The 23792-nt window shown below is 49.8% G+C and overlaps 1 protein-coding gene across 13 annotated transcripts in view; it reads left to right on the top strand.

Moving 5' to 3' along the window:
• Window positions 1-4075: 4075 nt before the first annotated feature.
• Window positions 4076-23792, top strand: part of ABCC8 (ATP binding cassette subfamily C member 8) — an 85613-nt gene continuing 65896 nt past the window's right edge. For 10 of the 13 annotated variants that reach the window (XM_054525869.2, XM_054525872.2, XM_054525863.2 and 7 more), the window contains exons 1-6: window positions 4083-4292; window positions 5899-6040; window positions 10704-10825; window positions 17270-17436; window positions 19052-19294; window positions 20203-20391. In XM_054525869.2, the coding sequence (XP_054381844.1) occupies window positions 4145-4292; window positions 5899-6040; window positions 10704-10825; window positions 17270-17436; window positions 19052-19294; window positions 20203-20391 (1011 nt within the window). In that variant the 5' untranslated portion in view covers window positions 4083-4144. Of the gene's footprint in view, window positions 4293-5898; window positions 6041-10703; window positions 10826-17269; window positions 17437-19051; window positions 19295-20202; window positions 20392-23792 lie in introns of all 13 variants that reach the window. The other 3 variants (XM_024255698.3, XM_024255697.2, XM_054525865.2) reach the window with 3 other exon arrangements.

A 23792-nucleotide genomic window follows, 5' to 3' on the forward strand; every position in this document is an offset into this window, starting at 1 on the left:
GAATGTTATTTAATTTCTGTATCAAGCCCCCATCCCACTAGACTGGCAGAAAACATTAGCCTTGGGCCTTCTTGGATTTCCTTCCCCACCTCCCCAGTTATGTGGTGCCAAGAGACTGGGGAGAGTTCGTCTTGCTCCTGCCTTACCCTCGCCATTCAAGTATGGCTGAGGGTCCCCTGCCTCTGATGTCTAGAGGCCCTGCCCTGGGACAAGAAGACCTTTCTTCAAAACAGCCCTTGTATGTGAGCCAGGCACAGTGGCTCACACCTGTAATCCCAACACTTTGAGAGGCCAAGGTGGGGGGGGCGGGGGGGATCCCTTGACGCCAGGAGTTTGAGACCAGCCTGGGCAAAACAGTAATACCCCCATCTCTACAGAAAAAAAAAAAAAAAATCTTAAAAACCTAAAAAGCCCTTGTATGGATTTTCTAACACAGTCTACACACAGCCTGCCCTTTCTGGGTGGCTGTCCCCCAGCCACCCCTACAACAGACAGGCAGGGAGGCTGGGCACAGGCTCCCTCTCAAAAGAACTTCTCTCTCTACTTCCCTCCTCCTGACATGGGGCAGGATGGAGATGAGACAGGAGATCACTTATCCCTCCCAGGTTCCAGTTAAGACATTTTGTCTCTATATCAGTCCTCTCTTTTACTAGTTCTACAGTCTTCCAAGTTCCCCTGTGGATACAGGCTTTGAGCACCTGAAGGAGACAGAAAAGGACACATCTTTCCCAGTCAGTGAGGTTCGCCGGAACTTAGGCTCTGTACTTGTTCTCCACTATTCCATAGTATAGATCACACCATGAGTTTTGCTTTTGTCTGTTTTTAACCAGCCCACTGTTGATTGTGGTTATTGAAAGGGTTTATTTCTTAAACTATAACCCCACTCCATTATGTCACCATTGTCATTGTAATGACCCTCTCTGCCATGGTCACTGGAACACTGGCACTCCTAGTCAGCCAGATAGAGACAAAGGCACTAAGGCCAGAACAACATCAGAGCTGGAAGGGACTTTTTTTTTTTGAGACAGGGTCTCTCTCTGTCGCCCAGGCTGGAGTGCAGTGGCCCGATCACGGCTCACCACAGCCTTAACCTCCCCGGCTCAAGGGATCTGGAAAGGACTTTTCTGAAGCTCTGAGCCAGCCCCTTTACTACACCCTGCCTGAGGCCACACCCACCCAGTAGCCAGTGAGTATGAGAATCCAATCTCGGAAATCCAGCCCTAGTTTTCATTTTGCCAGGAGAATGGCTGGGAATTCTCAGAGCGGGGTACCCTTGCTTGAAGCAAGCTCTCAGAGTCTGACCTTCTTCCAGGCCCTAGCAAGAGAAACAGGAGGCAGCACTTGAGGTGGGGAAGCACCAGACACCCAGCACCTCCCCCACAGAGGCAGACGTAGCCCTGTTACAGACATAAATGATTTTGTATGCCGCACACTGCTCTGCGTCTGTGTCTTGGACATCTTCCCCTGCCAGTAAGCATAACTCTATTCTCTGCGCTTGCTCCACAGTATCCCACAGTACAGATAATATCTGTTTTTTGTCTGTTTGGGTTTTGTCTGTTTGAACCAGCCCCATACTGATGAGCATTTGGGTTGATTCCAGGATTACAATCCATATACTACAAAGGAAGTCCTTTCATGCCTCCGTGCGCACCTGACTCCACACTTTTCAAAGTAATTTTCCCACCCGCATGGTGGGCAGTGTGGTGCATGTCCTCAGTGTAGACCTAGGTGCAGGGAAAGGTGGAATTTGTCCACAGTCACACAGTAGGTTTGTGCTAGAGATGGCAAACACGAGTCCCCAAGACTCCAGACTTAACACTCTCTTAGTCCCAGGTGATGCTCCCTTAATACCAGACTTTTTGTTTGTTTTAAATGACCCAGAATAGGCAAGTGTGAGGGTTGCGCCAGGCAATGTGGGGTGAGGGAGAGACCATTAAATAACCCTGATTGATCAAGGGGCTGCCGTGTGTGGTCACCCAGGGGATGAAGTAGCTTGGACAATCTCCCCAACTTGCAAAGCACATTCATACCCATGATCTCATCTTAATCCTCTGGGTTCCATATTATTATCTTTTCCATTTAGAAATAAGGAAACTGAAGTGCAGAACGGTAACTTGCCCCCAAATCACACAACTAGTAGTGGTAGAGCCAGGACTAGGAACCCTGTTCTTTAAAAGTAAATATATTATTACTGCTAAAAAGAAAGATAGCACTGCTGAAAGTGTGAAAAACTGAAATTGTATCTACAAAACAAAATAACAACATTGCAGAAAATATGAAAAAAACCTTGAAAGCAAGAAAAATAAACTAAAAGAAAAAATCTTACTGGGTGACCATGGACCTGTCATCTCATCTCTCTGAACCTCAGTTGTCTCATTTTCAAAGAAAGGGAATGATGATAAGCACAGCGACGGCAGCTAATACATACCGAGCACCGCCTTACCACATTTCCAAGTCTGAACTTTCCCTGCAGGCTTCATGCAAGCATACATATTTCATACGGCTATAATCATTGGAAGCACAATTTTGTTTGCCGTTTTTCACCTGACACTGTCTTGTAAACTTTTTCTATTGACTACACAGACTCAGCTAGCACCGTTCCCAGCAGTTGCATTTTTCCAGGTTAATTAACCCCTGTCCCTGGTGCTGGATATTTACTGCCACCGAGTTTTCACTATTTTGGCTGATGCTGCAAGAAACATCTTTTGGCTTCAGAGTAATTCTCCAAAGTCAGAGACTGAGGCTTTCAGACCCCGAACTCCTGCTTTCCCAGGACTTTTCACCCAACCCCATCTGCCCTCTGCCTCAGGGCCTGGGCAGAGCCTCGGCCTTGCTGACAGCATGCTGGAGAGGCTCACCAGGCTCAGCAGCCTCAGGGCAGGCTCAGTGAAGCTTGTAGGCAAAGGGGCTGAAGGGATCTTCCCTTTTATGTTTCCCTGACCCTTCCTGAGAACATGTGCATTTATGCTTCATACCCTAACTAGGAAAGTTCTTAAATCTAACCCCCAAATCCCATTTTCTGTTCTTTCTACATACGATATAAACTTCTTTGGGCCACAGTCTTGTGAGACTCTCTCCAGAACGTATAGGAAGGCATAATGTTATCTTTACAATTTCACGGTGTCCTCCAACTGTTAAACCTGTCCCAGGTCAGGTTAAGAATTTCAGTCGCTCTCCACTGCCTCGCATCCGTCTGGCCAGATGCGTTTCTTAAACTCCTCTTTTTCAGCCTGGGGCTATCACCCATTCTACCCATTGGTCTGCCAGTCGCTGTAGGGCTGTCATGTACCAGAGGCATGAGTACAAAAGATGGGGGTGAGGACGGGGGACCTGAGGAGCTGGGTTCAAGCTATGCTTCCCTGCTTGCTGGCACTGAGACCTTGGGGTAGTCATGTTACCGGCCTCCCTTCAGCTCCCTCGCAGCTTGGGTTTCCCCATCAGAAAATTGGAAGCGATTAGAACCTGTACTTAGCAAGAGTGCTGGGAGATCCCTTGTGTGAAAGTGCCAGATACGCTGTAAAGCAGTACCTAGGAGTGACCCACCTGGGACCACTTTTGAAAATGTCCAAGCCCCACCCCCACCCCCCACCACCACCACAAGGTAACGTTCTGCCCCACTTTTCTCATCCATGTTGGGTGGAGACTTGCGCCATCCCTCGGCTCACTACATCCATCCGCACCACGCCCAGGTGAACTCACACTCGGGACCCTGAACCCCCCACTCCAGGCCTTGTGGGCCCTTCTCTCCTCTTCTGCACGCCCCACCCTCCTTTCCCACCCAGACTCCAGTGTGCCCACACCCCACTCCCCATCTCAGCCTGCCTTTCCCCTCGCCCCCAGCGTACGCGTGCATCAGGGCACTCACGAAGCGACCCTGGCAACATCTGGGAGCACGCGCCTCCACATCTGGAAGGTGGGCGCAAGCGTGGCAGGGCCAGTCGGATTCCTCGCCGCCCCCCGGCCCCGCAGGTGGTGGAGCAGGGCGGGGTGAGGGAGGGGGAGGCCGGCGGGGCTGGGCGGGGCCCGGGGGGGCGGGGGCCTGACGGCTGGGCCGGGCGGCGGAGCTGCGAGGGACAGAGGCGCGGCAGGCGCGCGGAGCCAGCGGAGCCAGCTGAGCTCGAGCCCAGCCCGCGCCCGCGCCGCCATGCCCCTGGCCTTCTGCGGCAGCGAGAACCACTCGGCCGCCTACCGGGTGGACCAGGGCGTCCTCAACAACGGCTGCTTTGTGGACGCGCTCAACGTGGTGCCGCACGTCTTCCTACTCTTCATCACCTTCCCCATCCTCTTCATTGGTGAGTGCGCGCAGCGAGCCGCGGAGGAGGGGACGGGAGAGCAGGGAGGGAGGAGGAGGCGCTGCACGCCGCACCGCTCGGCGTCCCCTTCCGGCCCGCGACCGCCGTCCGCCTAGTTCCCGGGGTCCCCTGTCCTGTGTCCTGCCCGCCGGTCCCCGCACTCGCACACCAGCTCATCCCTTCATTCCCCCGGTGCCCCCGATCCCGCGCCAAACACAGCGGACCTTTGTGACCCATGGGATCACCAAGTTTTGCTTCTGCAGGGCCGAGAGCTGGGATGGGGAAAAGGGAAAGAGGAGGTCTCAGCACGCGGTGGGGAAGTGGAGAGGGGTCGGGCCTCACCCTCCGTGGCGCAGCTTAGGGAGCCGGGTCACCCCTCCCCCAAGGCAGCCTCCCTGTCAGCCGCAGCTGGGCCTAGGGATGAGGGAAGCCTGTGCTTTGGAGTCTGGGATGGAGGCCCAGCTAACCCCTATGCTTTCACCGGGCTGAGCCGCGCAGTGGTCCGTGATCTCTGACAGTCCCGGGCCCGCGCCCTGGGCGAGGAGAGGCGAGAGCTAGGGACTTGGATTCCCTTCCCCCGCCACCCCACCCGGGCACGTGTCTCCAGAGCGCAACTTCTCAGGCTCTGCGCAAAGTAGCTCCGACTCGCCGACGCAGCGACCCCGGCGCCCTTGCTTGCAAAGTTGGGCGCCACGGCTGGGACAATCGTGCGTGCCTCTCCACTGAGGTCCCCCCCATCTCTCTCCAAGACCTTGACTCTTCCAGACCAGTCAAGTCTATCAACTCATAGAGTGTCCCCTGCATCCCCAAAACGTGTTCATTCACTTTAAGAAAACAAGCAAATCTTAAAATTCATATACAGCTTTGGGGAAGAAAGGAAAGATTGTCACAAAATTAGATTTACAAGAGGTTGCTGCAGAAGCAGAGTTGCTAGTTATTAACAAAGACAATTAGAAATAGAAATAAAACATACAAAATATGTGCTCATATGTGCGTCAAAAATAAAAAAAGAACAGCATTTACCCCTCTGTTCTCAGCCAAACGGTTTATTAACCTGATGACTTGTCACACAAGAAGTTAGTGTGTATAATGGGGTACCTTGGCAGGGCACAGTGGCTCACGTCTGTAATCTCAGCACTTTGGTGGGCTGTGACAGGGAAGATTGCTTGAGTCCAGGAGTTCAAGACCAGCCTGGGCAACATAGTGAGACCCCCCCCCCCTCTTTCTACAAAAAAATTAAAAATTAGCTGGGCATGGTGATGTGCCCCTGTAGTCCCAGCTACTCAGGAGGCTGAGGCGGCAGGATCACTGGAGCCTAGGAGACCAAGGCTGCAATGAGCCATGATCATGGCACTGCACTCCGGCAGAGGCAACAGAGCAAGACCTTGTCTCAGTAAAAAGGTGTGGTGGGGGAGGTACCAGCATAGGACCAGGCTGAATGAGTTGGACGTTTAGTTTGTGTGTACCAGCCTTGGGGATCCTCATGTGTAGGTGTCACCCTCACCATGGACCCAATGCCCAAGCACCTTTCTGGGGTTCATGCACCCTCCTCCTCCTCCTCCTCCAAGTAGGCAGGCATCCTGCCTCTGACTGTCTCTCCCTGCAGGATGGGGAAGTCAGAGCTCCAAGGTGCACATCCACCACAGCACATGGCTTCATTTCCCTGGGCACAACCTGCGGTGGATCCTGACCTTCATGCTGCTCTTCGTCCTGGTGTGTGAGATTGCGGAGGGCATCCTGTCTGATGGGTGAGTGACTGTCTGAGGACTCAGGAAAGTGAATCTGCTCCAGGGTACTTCCTGAAAGTCCCAAGGAGATCCTAGCTCACCTGCATTCCACAAGCCCATGTCTTTTGTTACTACATCCAGCAGCTCAGTGTCTTCTATCTGCCAACCTCTCTGAGCTGGGCACTGGACACAAGTGAGTCCCAGGCCCTGCCATCAGTCCAGGAGAGTAGAGGGAACACGGATCTGCATGCCAAGTCCCAGTGAAATAATGCTAGAGCCTATTAGAGTGCCACAACTCCAGTGAAAAATGTCAGGCCTCTTCTACAACCTGCCAGAGTTACCTTCTTGGGAAACAAAAAAAAAAATCTAACCATGCCACCCACTCTTGCATAAGACCTTTCCTTGGTTCTCAGCTGTTTCGAAGATGTGGTCTCAGATCCTCAACCCACCATTCAAGGTCTTCACAGTCAGCCCCACCTATCTCTGGCCCCATTCCCCATGCCCAGCTTCCCTTTGGGCCTCACAGCACACTCCTCACACCTCTGCTACAGCACAGATCATACTGTATGTTAAAGTTTATGTCTATTTGCAAAACTGTCTTCAGAGTCAGAAAGGCCTAAGAGTTAGAATCTGAGTCTTGTTCATCTTTGTGTTCACAGTGCAAGGCATGTGATAAACATAAACATTATTCAGTCCATAAACATTTATTGGGTCCTTAGGAGAATGAATGAAACCATGTTACAAATAAGTACTCTGGGAGGCGAGAGGAAGGCAGAGTTGGGCAAGCTCCATGGTTGAGAGGGCTTTGGAGCGGAGTCTGGAAGGGTGACTAGGCTTCTGACACACAGAGGAGGAAGGAGAGAGAGAACTGGTGGTGCCTGAGGGAAGGGAAAAGGCACCAAAGAGAAAAGCAGGCAGGGCTAGGGAGCAGCGCAGGGGCTGGAGCATTAAACACAGGCTGGGGGGCGATGGAGGCTGAGGCTGGGAACCCAGGTTGGGGCATCTCAGGAGGACTGTGAATCCCAGACTGCATGTTTGGGTTGGATTTTGTCAGCAGTTTGGAACAGAAGAGAGATGTCATCAGCACAACACTTTTAGGTGAGAACCTGAGGAGGTGTTCAGCACAGGCTGGAGGCAGGGAGAAGCTAGAGGTATAATAGAAGCAGGACTTAGCATTGACTGCAGTAGTCTAGGTGAGCGATAACTGCAGACAGAAATGGTGTGTCAGCAGTCAGGGACAGAAGAGGAGCTGGAGCAGCCATCTCACTGACGAAGAATCCAGTAACCAGCAAGGATGAGAGACTGCCAGGAGAGGGAGTGGTGGAGGAGAGGGATATTTGGCTTGAGTATCTGAGGTCCAGCGCCCCCTGAGCTGGAATCAGACTATACCCAGACTGCACTCCTGCAGCGCTGCCTGGCTCCTGTAGTTGGATGGCAGGGGATAGGCTCCCTCATCCTCCCTCCCATTCCCCACCTTCCCTTCCCCAATGTCCCTGCATCCTGGCTTCAGCAGTGATCTCTAAAATACCTGCTTGCCTTGGAGGCAGCAGCTCTCTCTGCTTATTAAAGTCCCTAGACCAGCAAGAACACCAGAAGGCATACTGCTACACAAGCAGGTGACAAGTCTGCCTCCACCCCCACCCCTACACCCCATCCAAAGTAGCACAAATGCCACAGCGAGCCCTCAGATGGGAAATACTCACCAGATGGTGACAGAGAAAGACACCCCGCCCTTGGAGAAGGAAGACCTGGGTCTTCAGTGAGCACTGCTGCTGTGTACCAGCTATGGGACTTTGCACAAGTCATTCAGGCTTTCTGGGCCTCATAAGCATTTATAAACATACGATAAAACATTTTAGTTGCCAACTTAAAAATGTGTGAGAAAGTGTAAGGTGTTTCAAAATTATTTCAAGGAGTAAAGAGGCAAGAGTTTTGAAGATCCCTGGGCAGGGTGTTGGCTGCTCCCAGTGTGGCCATTCATGACTGCTCTCTGACCTTGTGAAACGAGCATCATAGTCTCTGGCTTGCCTGCTTCATGGGGCTGTGGAGGATGAAATTCGAGCACGGACAGGGTGCAGAGCCCGGAGTGGCAGAGCACTGGGCAGACTGTGTATTCCCAGAATGTGGGAAACTAACTGGAATCAGTCCAGGGACGCCCTCCTGCTGGCTGTCAGCAGCCCCTCCTGTGTGTGGCTGCACTGCTTCAGCTCAGTGCAAAGGGCCATCTCCTCCCCAGGGCACAGATCAGCTCAAGCTGAGTAATTGTCATCTGCTCTTTGTGAGCTCCTACCCCCAAGCCTGAGTGAGGGGCAAGAAAAGAGCAGACAGGAGAAGTCACAGACCCTTGTGATACCCCCAGTCTAATCCAGCCTGGGTTTTCAGAGCTGTCTGGAAATTTAGGGGGCAGGTGGGAGTGGGGGCTGATTAAGGCAGCCCTGATTTTATTTAGAGTGAGCCTCATTTAGTGACTAATTAAGCCATCTTAAACCTGTAGGGCTTCCCCTCTTCCTTTGGGTATTATTTCTGTGTGTGATGTTCTGAATTCAGAACAATCAAAGCAGGATAAGTTAGTGAAGAAGATATTTTTTAATAACTACAATATTTTCCCAGACCACCATACACTGGATAAAGCCTGTACAAAAACTTTACCTAATTTCTTAACTGAGTGTGTATTATTTAACAAAGCAGCTAAAAACTATTCTATGAAGTCATGTCATGAAATATTTAGTTCAATTATGGTTAATCCTCATCTTATTTCATCTTATAAAATTTTAACATTTCTACCTCCTATTGCAAAAAAAAAGCATTCATATCAGCATATAATAAAACATGTTTAGATGTCAGCTTAAAAACGTGTGAGAGAGTAGAGGGTGTTTCAAAATTATTTCAAGGAGTAAAGAGGCAAGAGTTTTGAAGATCCCCGGGAAGGGTGTTGGCTGTGCCCAGTGTTGCCATTCATGACTGGTCTCTGGCCTTGTCTCTCTTGTACCTTCTATATTAGTTTGAAGACCTTTTTTGGAGAATATCCACTAAAGAATATCAATATTTACCATTTCATTAAGAAAGAAATGTGGAGTTTGCCTTTTCAAGTTGGTTTGGTGCTCATTGATGTTTTCAGGGACCCAGCCTCTTCCCATCTTTCCATACCATCCTCTGTGTGTGTCAGCCTATCTTCCCCATGGTCACAAGGTGGCTGCCTAGCTCCGGGTATTGCTTAGCATGAGCAGAGAGGGCGTCCTCCCGACATGCCTTTCCTTTATGACGGAGATCATTCTTTTCTTGACATCTCACTGGCCAGAATATGTGGACCAACACTGGCAAAGGAGTATGGAATTGCATGGCTGCTTAAACCAATCACCATCCATTCCCTGTGGCTGGGTACATTGCTGCTGGAGCAAACCTGTGGTCCTCCTGGCACAGAATGAGGGGAAGATACTCTTTGATGGACAGCCCACATTGCCTCTACAGTTGCACCTCAGTCCCACCAGACCCACTGAGGTCACAGGATGGCTCTCCTCATGTCCTTCCTCCTTCTCTGTTGAACTCTTTTGTATCCGTCAAAGTCCGGCCTGGTGCCACCTCCTCTGGGAAGCTGTCCTTGGTTGCCCACCCCCTTCTTTGTGCTCTCTCAGTCTCTGTCCATCGGCAGTATCACTTCCCTAGCCTGCTGACTCCAACAGTTAGCTCTGAGCATGGCAGCCCCCTCCATACCATCAGCTTCTCAAGGGCAGGGACCCTTGGCACACTGGATAGAAGTAGCCTGGTGGGCAACAGCAGCACTGAGGCAGCAGGCTGTAGCAGGCCATCTGGGAATGGAGTGGGTACCACAGGACTGGAGCAGAAAGGGCAGGCTGGGCAGCTCTGGTAAAGTGGCTGGAGGCCACATAGCCTGGGCCTTTCGTTCCAGGCTGAGCAGAGTGGGTTTTGCTGTCTGCAGGAGGGAGCTGTGGAAGGGCATGATCACGACCAACTAAGGTGACCCTCCTCACCAGGCCCAGGGAAGACGGAGGCCTGGGAGGAGGCTCTGGCTGCCTCTGGGTCTTACCCCCAGGCCACAGTCCACCCACCTAGAGGCCTCTGTGAGTTAAGGTGAAGAGACTATGAGCTGGTATTGACTGTCCCATTCCCCATCCCGAGAGAGGAGACAAAATCAGTGACCTTGGAAATGCCTCTTCGTGCCTCAGTTTCCTCAACCATAAAATGGGAGACTAAGAGTACCCACTTGATGGGGTTTAATGAAGATTAAATGGGTTAACATATATCGCATGCTTAGAACAGTGCCTGGCACAGAGTAAATGCTCCATAAATATTGACTCTCATCAGTTTGTTATCACAGCCTCTGGGGAGGGTGCCAGTGCTGACTTATGCTGTTCATGTTAAATGGGGCTGTCACTGGGTGAGTTGTGGCATACAGGCCCCTGCACTGTTCAAGAGACCCCAGCAACCCTTGTGCTTAGGGCTCAGCACATAGTAAGGCCTCCAGATCATATACCCAGCTCTACTCCATGTACTGGCAGCTCTGCCCAGCCCATATCCCAAATATGCCCATTAACTAAAGGGCCCTGCAGCCTATAAAGTGATGCTATAAAGGTTCAGTGTTCAGCCTTTGGAATTCAAGGCCTGGGCTGCTCTATTGCAGTACTTAGCACGTCCCCATTCTGTCTGTTTCTCTCTCCCATCTCAGGGTGACCGAATCCCGCCACCTCCACCTGTACATGCCAGCCGGGATGGCGTTCATGGCTGCTGTCACCTCCGTGGTCTACTATCACAACATCGAGACTTCCAACTTCCCCAAGCTGCTAATTGGTAGGTGAGGTGTAGGAGGGAGGGGCAGTACCTTCATTCATTTCTTCAGATAATGTTTACTGAGGACTCACTATGTGCCAGGTATTGCTCTAGACAGTAGAGATTCGGAATAGAAAAAGAAAAAAATCCCTGCCTTCATGGAGCTTACAGTCTGGTGAAGGAGGATAGACAGGCAAAGACAGTGAATAAACAAACAAACAAATAGGTGGTGGGGATGCTATGAAGAAAATCAAGCTGAGTAAGGGGTAGGGGCAATGACAATGTTGCTATCTACACAGGATGGTCAGGGAAGGGCTCTGGTAACTGTGGGCATGCAGATATTTGGGGGAAGGTGTTCCCTGCAAGGGGAGTGACAAGTGCAAAGGCCTCTGATAGGGACAGATTTGGCAAAGATGTCACTGTGGGCAAAGCCAAATGAGCAAGGGGAAAAGTGGGAGGTGAGGGCAGGCGTCAGGAGAGGAGCGAGCAAGAGTCTCAGGCTCTGGGCCTGAGAGCCTGGGTGAACTGTGGCATCAATAACTGATGTGATGGAGGAGGGAGAGGTGGGCTGTGGTGGGGATCAAGTTTTCTACTGGGGGCATATCAAGTTTGAGATGTCACAGAGACAGCCAACTCAAGTGTCAAGTTGGGCTTTCATGGGGAGGTCAGGATAGGAGCTACACTTTCAGGAGGTGGGCCTTGTAGATGACATCTAAAGCTTGAGCCTGGGGCCGGCTGCCGTGGCTCACACCTGTAATCCCAGCACTTTGGGAGGCTGAGGCAGGCGGATCACCCGAGGTCAGGAGTTTGAGGCCAGCCTGGCCAACATGGAGAAACCCCCACCTCTACTAAAAATACAAAAATTAACTGGGCGTGGTGGCACGCACTGGTGGTCCCAGGTACTCAGGAGGCTGAGGCAGGCGAATCGCTTGAACCCAGGAGGCAGAGATTGTAGTGAGCTGAGATCGCGCCACTGCAGTCCAGCCTGGGTGACAGAGCAAGACTCCATCTAGAAGGAAGGAAGGGAGGGAGGAGAAAGCTTGAGCCTGGATGAGGTCACCTGGGGAGAGAAGAGAAAGGCTCTGGGACCAGAGCTTGAGGTTTGCTAACATTTAGAGAGACTTGGGAAGGAGTGCCCACTTAGAGCTTCTGAAATGTTAAATACTGCAGGACTGGGGTCCCAGGCAGAAACAACAGGATGATGGTTGGTGTTTACTGAGCATGTGCCATGGGGCAGGCTCCATGCCATGTTCCTTACATTCATTGTCTCACAGGCTAATTCCCCCAGCCTCCTTATTGGTATTGTTAATATCCCCATTTTCCAGTGTGGACCCTGAAACTGAGAGGTTAAAAATATTAACGGTAAATACTCACTTTGTACTTACTGTATGCCAGACTCCATCCTACCTATGTGATATATATTAACTCATTTAATCCTTGCAACAACTCTATGAGGTAGGTACCATTATTATTTTCCCTTTACATATCAGAAAACTGAGGCTCAGAGGTCAAATAACTGGCACTAGTCTAGCTCACCAAGGGGCACAGCCGGGAGTCTAGCATCCGTGCAATCTCCTAATCATTTCTGCGACTGCGTGTCTAAGGGCCCTCAGACTTCGTCCTTGGGGCAAAGGTATCAATCCGCAGTTCTGCCTCGGTGTTGGGGTTCAGCCTATGTGTCTAAGGCTGGGGCTGTACATCTGGCAGTTAAACTGTGTTCACACTATGTCATTAAGTCAGACTGATTTTTAGGTATCACAGCATCGAATTGACATTTGGAGTCTGGCACACTCTGTGCTAAGCCAGTGACATCGTGGTGTTGTCAGGGAGTACAGGGTGTTTCTTGCACTAATCACAGGTCTGCCTTTCTGTAGAAGGTGGGATCTGAGCTCCATTAGGATTATCCAGGTGATCCCCCTACCCCTAGCCCAGGGGTCCCCACGTGAGTATGAATGGGAGCTGGGGGAAGCAGGTTGAGAGGGGAGATGTTAAATACAGGCTTCAGAGATCCACCTTGCTTCCATTTCTGAAGCAGCTCCTTGTCTGTAGAGAACCCTTCATTAACCACCAGGGCCTGGCTGACCAGTGTCCTCTGGAAACACCCTGTCTGGACATCTGAGGAGTTCATTTTCTCATTCTCCAGCAAACACATAGTGTTCTTTCTTTAAAGCACAAGTTATCACCCATGGATGGATTTGTCCTTTTCTAACTAACAAAGACTAACTCCCTCCATTCCCCTTGTTGGAGTTATCTCCCCTTGAAAGGAGGCTCCACAGAGCCAGAAATTGTAGAACAGGGGAAAGTGGAGGGAACGCGCCTGTGAGCTGCAGGGACACAGGGCAATGGGTATTGGGAGAATGGCCGGCCCTCCGGGGAGGCTGATGTCTGGCCTGGGGATGGAGTCCCACAGAAAGGAGACCTATGATGCAGCTTAGATTGTCCCATGAAGGAACCATGATCCTGGAACCCAGATGAGGCCAAGGAAATGTTCTCTGAAAAAGTCATATTTGAGCTGAGAACTGAAGGAACTAACTGGGAGAAGGGAGCAAAGAGTGCTTCAGGCAGAGGGAACAGCATGTGCAAAGGCCCCAAGGCAGAAGGAACAAAACACATTAGAAAATTCAGAAGAAGAAGAAGAGTGGCGTGGCTGCAAAGTGGAGGGGAGCTGGACTTTGGATTTTGTTTGCTTGTGCCCAGGCTGGAGTGCAGTGGCACCACCTTGGGTCACTACAACCTCCGCCTCCTGGGTTCAAGCGGATTCTCGTGCCTCAGCCTGCTGAGTAGCTGGGAATACAGGCGTGTACCACCACACTCGGATAATTTTTTGTATTTTTAGAAGAGTTGGGATTTCACCCTGTTGACCAGGCTGGTCTTGAACTCCTGGCCTTAAGTGATCAAGTCTCAACTTCCCAAAGTGTTGAGATTACAGCCGTAAGCCACCGCATGCAGCTGGAAGGTCATATCACAGATGTTGGCCTTCATCCCAACAGCAATGGGAAGTTGTGTGTGTGTGTGTGTGTGTGTGTTTGTTTGTGTGTGTGTCGTTTAACATGTTTAACATAAAATTTATCATCTTAACCGTTTTTAAGTATAGTGTTCTGTGGCATTAAGTATATTCACAGCCGGGCATGGTGGCTCATGCCTGAAATCCCAGCACCTTGGGAGGCCAAGGCAGTTGAATTGCTTGAGCTCAGAAGTTCGAGACCAGCCTGGCCAACATGGCAAAACCCCGTCTCTACAAAAAACATAAAAATTAGCTGGGCGTGCTAATGTACACCTGTAGTCCCAGCTACTTGGGTGGCTGAGGTGGGAGGATCATCAAAGGCTGAGGAGAGAGGATCAGTTGAGCCTGGGAAGTGGAGGCTACAGTGAGCCAAGATTGTGCCACTGCACTCCAGCCTGGACAACAGAGTGAGACCCTGTCTCAAAAAAAGAAAAAAAAGTATATTCACAGTGCCGTGTATCCATCACCACTATCCATCTCCAGAACTTTTTCATCTTCTCAAGTTGAAACTCTGTACTCATTAAATGATAACTCCCCATTTCTCCCTCCTTACAGTCCCTGGCAACCACCATTCTACCTTCTGTCTATGAATCTGAGCACTCTAGGTACCTCATCTAAGCAGCATCATACACTATTTGTCTTTTTTTTTTTTTTTTTTTTTTTTTTTGAGATGTAGTCTCACTCTGTTGCACAGGTTGGAGTGCAGTGGCACGATCTCGGCTCACTGAAACCTCTGCTTCTCTGGTTCAAGCGATTCTTCTGCCTCAGCCTCCTGAGTAGCTGGGACTATAGGTGCCTGCCACCATGCCTGGCTAATTTTTGTATTTTTAGTAGAGACGGGGTTTCACCATATTGGCTAGGCTGGTCTCAAACTCCTGATCTTGTGATCCGCCCACCTCGGCCTCCCAAAGTGCTCGGATTACAGGCGAGAGCCACCATGCCCGGCCTATTTGTCTTTTTATGACTTGCTTATTTCACTGAGCATAGTGTCCTCAAGGTTCATCCATGTTGTAGTGTGTATTGAAATTTCCTTCCTTTTTAAGGCTAATATTCCACTGTATGGATATGCCACATTTTGTTTATCTCTTCGTCTGTCAGTGGGTTGCTTCTGCCTCTTGACTCTTGTAAATAGCACTGCTATGAACATGGGTGCATTGAGGGGTTTTCAACATAATCATAATAATTGCTTTATGGAGACCAGCTTGGAGGAGAACAAGATGGGGAGGAAGTGCAGAAACCAATGAGAAAGCTCTCAGGGTATAGCGGGAATACAGAGGACACATGATGATGCCTGGACTTAGGTGGTACCACAGGGATGGAGAGAAGTAGATAGATTCAAGCTATTTAGGAGGTGAAATAGACAGCATTTGTTAATGGGAGAGGTGTGGAGCGAGGGAGAAGAATGGAGGGAGAAGGAGGAGTAATAGGAGCTCACCAGCAGCCCCCATGTTATGCCTCTTTCCTTCCTTTTCCCTCTTCTCTCATCAGGCATTCAGCTTTTGCTGAGTACTTCTGTGTCTGACAATAGGCTGAGCACTCAGCACTGCAGGACAGGACTATGCAAAAAACCTCTGGGCCTAGTCCTGGGTCCACCGCTAATTCCTTGTGTGACCTTGCACAAGACATCTAAGCTCTCTGAGCCTCCGATTCCCCACCTGGGCAGGAAGAGTAAGTCCCTGCCTAAGTCGTAGGGTTGTAATGAAGAGCAAATCAGACCATATCTGTTAAGTGTTAGGGACAAGACAAGCATGAGGCATATTTTCAAGTCTCGGCTCCTGTAGGCAGCTCTCACTAAGGGCTAAAGGGCTTCTGATGCCTGGGATAGAATCTGTCCGGCAGAGTGGAGTGGAGGCAGGGGGACAGCCTTCAGCTGTGGAATTCCTCCAGACCTAGAGACCAGCCTGAGCTGGGGGACATTATTCCAGTCCTGAGGCGTGAGACCAGAAGGCAGATGCTTCTGCCCTCCATCCTAATGTCCTCGTGCAGGGACCCAAGGTGGATGGCATTGATCCCCCTGGGTGAGCTCAGCCCTGGGCGCATGGTGGGGCCCAACATCTCAACCTGTTTCCTAACCCTGAGCCAGGCAGGGCAGATTCCAGATTTGTCCCCAAGAGATGCTCTGGCATCCATGCCCAGGCGCACATAGGGATAGAGGGCAGGGTGAAAGTCTCTCTCCCTCCCTCGGGTCCTCTGGAGAGGGGCTCTGTGGCATGAGGCTGACCTTATCCGCATCTGGTCTAGGAAGGAGGAGGGAAGGAGCTGCCAGTGCTAAAATCTCCCCCACCCTCAAAGGGGGACTTCACAGGTTATTGCTGGTTTTGGTTGTTGGAAGCTGACAGTGATTTATTGGCAGATTGAAGTGGGTGTGTGTGTGAGAATTTAGGATAGAATCTACTGATAGCTTCTGAGGTTTACCTTCCCCAGGTCTTAAATCTGGAGATAACAAAAATATAACAGCTAATGTCCAAAGAGCACCCGCTGTGTGCGAGGCTCACTGCACTAAATGCTTTCCATACGTTTCTCACAAGAACCTTCTAGGTAGCACTATTATGATTCCCACTTAATGGATGAGGAAACTAAGCTCTAGAGGGCTAAGTGACTAATCCAAGGTCACACAGCTATTATGTCACAGGCTCTGAGCCCAGGTGTATCTGGCTGCGGAGCCACCACAACTAACCCCTGTATAACGCTGCCTCACGGAACTGTGGCTGGCTCTTTCTGTATGCCCCATGCCCCTGCTCCATCATCGTGCTGTGGTGGGCTCTGAACTGTGAGGACAGGGACCCGGGCTTTCACCCTCTCTCTGTCCCTAGCTGCCAGTGCACTTGGGCAAGGTCACATCCTATTTCTGGGCCTCAGTTTCCTCATCTGTAAAATGAAAGGCTGGATTGATTGACCTTTAAGATTTCCCTCACTTGGAAATTCCACAAGGAAGTCATTATAGCATGGAGCTTGCATGCATGGGCTCCAGCGTCAGGCCAGCCCAGCTCTGCCAGTTAATGGGTGTGTGGCCTTGGCTCTGTTACCTAACCTTTCTGAGCCTCATTTCCTTTGTCTGAGAAATTGGGGGTGACGGCAGTGTACTTTCTTTGAAAAGTTATGGTGAGGAATAGATGAGATCATGTGTTTAAAGTGCTTACTTGGCACAGTGCCTGTAACTTAGTTAAATTCAATAAATAAATTTCCTGTTCTTCCCATGATCATTTATTTTTAAGGGACATTTGTCTGACCAGTTTGATTTATGAGATTATTGGTGTTTTTCATGAATGTTAAGACGTATGTGCGTCATCTTAGAGTCACGCACTCTGATATATTCACACGTGCAAATCCCCTTACTCAGAAATGTACACACCCAGGCACGCTTATTCTGTCTCCTTCTCTGCCACATACTTGCACACATTATGTGAGTGTACACACATGATGCACACACATCTCTGTGATCTTCCATCTCTCCTCGGCAGCCCTGCTGGTGTATTGGACCCTGGCCTTCATCACCAAGACCATCAAGTTTGTCAAGTTCTTGGACCACGCCATCGGCTTCTCGCAGCTACGCTTCTGCCTCACAGGGCTGCTGGTGATCCTCTATGGGATGCTGCTCCTCGTGGAGGTCAATGTCATCAGGGTGAGGGTAAGCAGGCCACCTGGGCCAGGGTGGGGTGGGGAGCAGAGGCTCTGGCCTCTGTCCTGCCCCAGGTTCAGGCCCCCACCCTGCTTCTCAGCCAAACTGAGAAGGGATCAGCTTGTTTTACCTGCCGCCGTAAAGGGGAGTGGGGCCGTGGGGGAAGTTTCAGGATAGACACTGCATCTGGCCCACATGCACTCTACCCCAGGCTCCCAGAGGGAGAGGGGAGTGACGGGTGTGTTCGCTGAGGTTGGCGGATGACTTTCCATAGAAAGGGAAGATAAGCCTCAGGCACTGGCCTCTCCTACTTTCTTTCTTCGGGGGTGGGGGACTTTGCTTTAATGTATTCATATCGTCACACACGTAAATGAATGAATAAGTGTTTTGTTTTCCTTTCTGTTTGCTCCTGCCTCCCTCTCTCTTCCTCACCTCAGACTCCAACCTTCCCCTTCCCCTGCCCCTACCTCCCCAGGCACCCCAGACTAATGAACTCGTTTGTCTTTCCCATGCTTTGTTTTTATTAGTATAATACCATATGCATCTATCTAAATAAATACCTATTCAGGTTTTTTCCTCTCAGCACAAGTGAATATGTAGGTTTCCCCCTAGGTATTTATCTTGTAAGAATGGGATCATATTATGCACTGTTTTCTGCATTGTGCTTTTCCCACCCAACAAATGTCTCTTGGGACTCCCTCCAAGCCATCCGATATGGCTAATTCCATTTTCTTAATGGCTGCATAATATTCCATCATATGGATGAGCCATAATGTATTCAGCTATTTCTCTATGGATGGGCATTTACTTTGTTGCCAAGTTCTTGCCTTCATGAATAATGGTGTGTTGAGCACACTTATATATTTATGTATTGCTGCTTTTATTTCTATGGGAGAGAGTCCAAGGAATGGCGTTGCTGGGTCAAAGGGTCTGTGTATTTTAAATTTTGATCAATGTTACATATTGCCTTCCAGAAAGACTGTAATCTGGCAGCAATGAGTGAGAAAACCCTTTCCCTGCCTTCCAACCAGCAGTGAGGGCTACAGCCCTTTCAAACTTGGACTGCCTGCATTTCTCTGACTCTTCTGCTTTTAGTTGGTGATCTGCAGGGCACAAAGCTCCTTATGTGTCCCCCGCCTCCAGTGACCCTCACAGGAACCCTGTGATGCAAGCACCATCCCCTTTATAGACGAGGAAACATTTTAGATGAGGCTTGTCCAAAAACACCTTGCTAGTAAGTGGAGGAGGCAGGATTCAAAACCAGATCTGCATGACTTGGAGTTCTGTGAACTGTATATGAAACATGGTGGCATCCTTAGATCTGTGGAGAAGATAGTATATGAGAGATTCCTGCTCCTCCCCAACCCAACCTAAACCCAACCCAGCCTAGCCATGGGGGGTTCAAAGTCGACCTCAATGAGCAGTTACAAAGTCAGGATGCCCTGACATTGGTGGCCAAGAAGTGTTGGGGAATCCTTTTCCTGGTAATAATTACAGGTGAAAGATGGCCCCACATGTTAGAGATCAAGTGTGGAATATCACAACCCCAGATCCTTGCTGGGGCAAGGTAGGGAGTGGTGAGAAGTTGGACTTACCCATCCCCCGTGGCCCATGTACCCCACAGAGATACATCTTCTTCAAGACACCGAGGGAGGTGAAGCCGCCCGAGGACCTGCAAGACCTGGGGGTGCGCTTCCTGCAGCCCTTCGTGAATCTGCTGTCCAAAGGCACCTACTGGTGGATGAACGCCTTCATCAAGACTGCCCACAAGAAGCCCATCGACTTGCGAGCCATCGGGAAGCTGCCCATCGCCATGAGGGCCCTCACCAACTACCAACGGCTCTGCGAGGCCTTTGACGCCCAGGTGGTCAGTGGGGGCACAGCCACACCATCTATTCCCTGCCTTCTGGTTTAGGGTCACAGAGAGGGACCTCAAAGGGCATTAGGTCAAAATCCTGGTGGGACAAGGGGGGAAACTGAGGCTGGCGAGGGGAAGAAGCTTGCCTTAAGTCACACAGTGAACCAGGGACAGGTGCAGGGCTGAGGATTCATAGGACAGGCACAGTTGGAATGACCCTTACTGTTTAGGTCATCTAGTCCAACGTCCTTATCCAGATGAGGAAACTGAGGCTCTGAGAAGGGAAGAGACCCCACTGGACTCTCACATCCCTGTGCTCTTTCCTCTGGAGCTTACTGACTATAAAGGTTGGAGTGTTCACTTGATTTGGAGAGCAGGGATGTTAGTGGCCTGATCCTTATGGTAACTCTATGAGTTGAGCCGGGCAGGAATCTCGCCATACCACTGAGGAGCAAATTGAGGCCCTGAGAAAGGCTGTGACCTGCCCAGAGCTGGCCACAGCTGGCAGGCAGCAGAGCCAGTCTCCTGACTCCCAGTCCAGTGCTCCTTCACTGCCTCTGCCCTCGCACCAGGGCAGTTGCTGAGGCAGGTACAGTGGCAGGTGGTAATGAGTGAGTGTGGCACATGGCCACTTCCTCATTCCAATGCTGTGCTCATCACATAGTCTCTGACCAGCTGTGTGACCTTGAGCAATCATCTGGCCTCAGTTTCCCCATCTAGACCATGTTGGCGTTGATAGGGCCCTCCCAATTGAGCACTTGGTGATTCCATGATCTCTTCCTGGAGTTCACCTATTTGCAGAGGATGTGACCACTGGGTTTCCCCAGACAACAGGAGCTAGGGGCTTCCTGGGAGGCTAGGCCCAGCCGTGAACGAGCCCTCAGCCACTCTGACCTGGCCATGGTCTCTCTGGGCAGCGGAAGGATGTTCAGGGCACTCAAGGTGCCCGGGCCATCTGGCAGGCACTCAGCCATGCCTTCGGGAGGCGCCTGGTCCTCAGCAGCACTTTCCGCATCTTGGCCGACCTGCTAGGCTTCGCTGGGCCACTGTGCATCTTCGGGATTGTGGACCACCTTGGGAAGGAGAACGACGTCTTCCAGCCCAAGGTAGGCAGCCCCAGGGGTAGGGTAAGGCACCCTCTAGATGGTTTTCAGTTGTTTCTGAGAGTGCAACAGGCCAATGTGTGTGAGCCATGGCCACACTGGAGTGGCTCCTCACACATGCGCAAAGCCCATAGCAGTATCCCCACCACAGAATACTCCGCATCTGGTCAACAGAAATGCCAGGGGGCGAGCCTATGCCCCAAGGGTGTCCTACTCTCCTCTCACCATCACTACCATAATACCTCTCCCGGTAGTTAGGTCAGTCCGAAAACTGCAGGGGGTGCTTTTGTTTGTCCAGTGTCTAGAGCTTCTGTGACTTGGATTTGTTTGCTTTCAGTTCATGTCATCTTAGTAAACTCTTTAAAAGTTTTCAAGATATGTCTTCTTCAGTCCTGTAAATGCTGGCACTTGAGCTTTCTGCAGGGGCATCTTGGGAGCTGCTGTCAGAGGAGAGAGAAGTGGGAAACCCTCATGAGTGGAGCTTTGTCTCTCCCCACTCCAAATTTCATTCAAAGCTGCCCGTAGTTTTATTAATATGTTGGACTTTTTCCATTAAAATTTCTTTTATAAGAAAAGTTTCCATGGCTTAAAAAACACTGGAAACTTATTAGACTAGATTATATCCAATGGCCTTTGCAGTTGTAATGATTCTACAAACTGAAATTTGTTGGAGCTAGAAAACCTTTCCCCAGGGTTATTTTCCCTGCGTGGGGCCGTAGCATCCACTTCGGGGGCTGGGCAGACTGTGCTCTGTTGTCTGTTTCCTTGCATCCATTTAGGTTTAAATGGCCACAAAATGAAAACCTCTTCACCCCTAATAAGTTTCAGAGTTTTAGTTTCCAAGTGAGGATGTCATTATAACATTTTAACCACAGACAGTCTGAAAATAATGCAGAGAATGGGGAATTAGGGTTTTTAATAATTTATGACACCCTTTGAGTAACATTTGTTCATCTCATGAGCTCCAAAATCGCAGCTAGCAGTTAATCCTCAGGAGGTTTATGTTCATTTTTCTGGAGATATAATTAATCAGCTGAACAGTTTTGGCCACAGATATGAGATACGTCAAGTCTGATTTATGCAGCAAAATTTTATTGAACACTGCTGTGTGCCAGGCCTGGGTTGGGCTGTGGGAATATGAAAGCAATAGTTACGACGAGGATGATTAACAATTTTAACAGCCACTTATTGACCACATAATACCTACCTGGCTGTGTGCATGAGTTATCCATGTGTTATTTAATCCCTAAAACTATCCTTTGGTGTGAATATATTTTGCAACATCTTTACTGTGATATACCTCAAATACTGTACAGTTTATGAGATGATAGGTATTCTTATCCCCATTTTACAGATGAGAAAGTTGAGGCTCAGAAAGTTCAAGTAATTTTCCCCAGGGTCTCTCAGCTAGTTAGTAACAGAGGCAGAATTTGAATACAAGACTCTCACTCCGCAGTCTGGGCGTTTACAACCAGGAAGCTAAATTGACTATTATTATCAAGCCATCACCTCTGGCTCCAAGGATTATGAAATCCAATGGTGAGGAGAGAAATCAAAATAAAATACTTTTATGCTATGTGTTACATATGACTCTTAGGAGGTATATTCAGGGAATTGTAGGAAAAGATAGTGATTAACTTAGCCAGTGGTCATGAACAGCTTCATAGAGGAAGGGATGTTTGAAAGGGGTCTTGACGGATGAGTGGGAATTTGCCAGGCTGCCATGGGAAGATTTCTTGCTCAACCAAGAATTCAAGGACCACTTTTGCTTATTTAAATTTTGATGGCTTTTGAAGCCATATCTGGCTTTTTGAGCCCCTCTACTTTACCTGGCCCATAAAAGAGAGGGGAAGCGGCTGCTTCTCTTGTCTACAGGAGTGTCACCTTCAGCTCTAGCCTGACCATAGGCTACCCCAGAATACCCCCCATTGGCGATCCTGAAGCAGCATGGAGCCAGTTAATATTAGGGGGAAGTGACACAGGCCAGAGCCTTTATCAGAGTGTCCACACCACTCTCTTCTTCCTGTGTTTCCCAAAACCCTTGTGGGATTCTGCTAAGGAGAGAGCTCTGAGGCAGGACGTGCCAAAGAGATGGCGAGAGCACTTAGAATTTTAGTTCATCTGAACGTTATCATTGCCATTTCTTTCTCTTTGTTTATACACAAACCCTGGGGTTTATTACCATCTCATTGGAATGCTCTTGTCCCAGTTACTTAGCACACAAATCCCTGAGACAGATGGCCCTGCCTCAGTGGCAGTGGGCCTTATCAGATTTAATATTTGTTCCCTGCGGCCCAAACACAATCAGAAAATTTCCGACACAGAAACAAGAGTTGAAAGTAAATATAGTCTCCAGTGTCCGCAACAAAGAACTCTCCATCATGTGGTTGCCTGGGATGTGGCTTAATTCTCATGTGGACTTCTGAACTCAGAAAATGGGGGAAAGGGATCATTTACTGAGATCATTTGGTTCCTCTCCCAGCCCCCAAGCCATTCTAATCCAGAGAGAACCGAGTGCTATTCTGGTCTTTATGAATGGCAAAGAAGGAAGCTCCCTAGCTACATGTTGCAGTGTTTCACAGTCTGGGAGAGGAAGCCCTTTTTTCTGCCCAGCCTGAATCCATCCTGCAGCAGTTGGCACAGCGAGGCACCTATGGTTTATTCATCATCACTCTTCCTTCCTAAGATACTCAGAGTTGGCAAGAAACATATCATCCTTGGTATCCGCAAGGATGAACATTTCTGATGTCCTCTTTAGTTACTGAAAGTGTCTGTGACTTGCCAGATCTTTGATACTCCTGTCACCCTGCTGCCACTCCCCAGGGAAAGCTGGGACCCAGGTTGGGCTCTGCCTATGATCTATAGCTCTTTCCAGCCTCCTCTCCAGCCCAACCCCTACTCCCAATCTGTCACCTGCCATGGATGCCACTGATCTGGCTGAAGGACAAGAGAATTGGATTCATAATGAGCTGCTGGTGTCTGAAACCTGCCAGCTCTGCCCTGGGCTATCAGTTGAGCCAAAGGAAGAAGGAACAGTCTGGGTTTGATCGAAGGGCTAAAGCTTCAAACAGCCTGTAAGTCTCAGTAGGAAAATGTGTAGGTTTGGGAGGGCATATGTGTTTCTGAATGAGTTCCCCTAAGAACTGCTTATGGTTCTATATGTGTGTTCTGTTTGTCCCTATGTCTTTTGATGTGTCTTTTTCTGCGTGTGTGTGTGCATGTGTGTGTGTCTATGCCCCCTTTTTGATGGCCATATTTGTGGCTATCATTATGAGTGACTTAATGAGTGTATATGCCTGGGTGTTTCTGTGACTTTCTGGTTTTGGTGCATGGGCTAGCCTCTTCATAACCATGTCCATGCAGCTGGTCTGGCCTGGAGTACCTGCCTTCAATTCACTAGCTCC

Source organism: Pongo abelii, chromosome 9, assembly GCF_028885655.2.
Source record: "Pongo abelii isolate AG06213 chromosome 9, NHGRI_mPonAbe1-v2.0_pri, whole genome shotgun sequence".
NCBI classification, from domain to species: Eukaryota; Metazoa; Chordata; class Mammalia; order Primates; family Hominidae; genus Pongo; species Pongo abelii.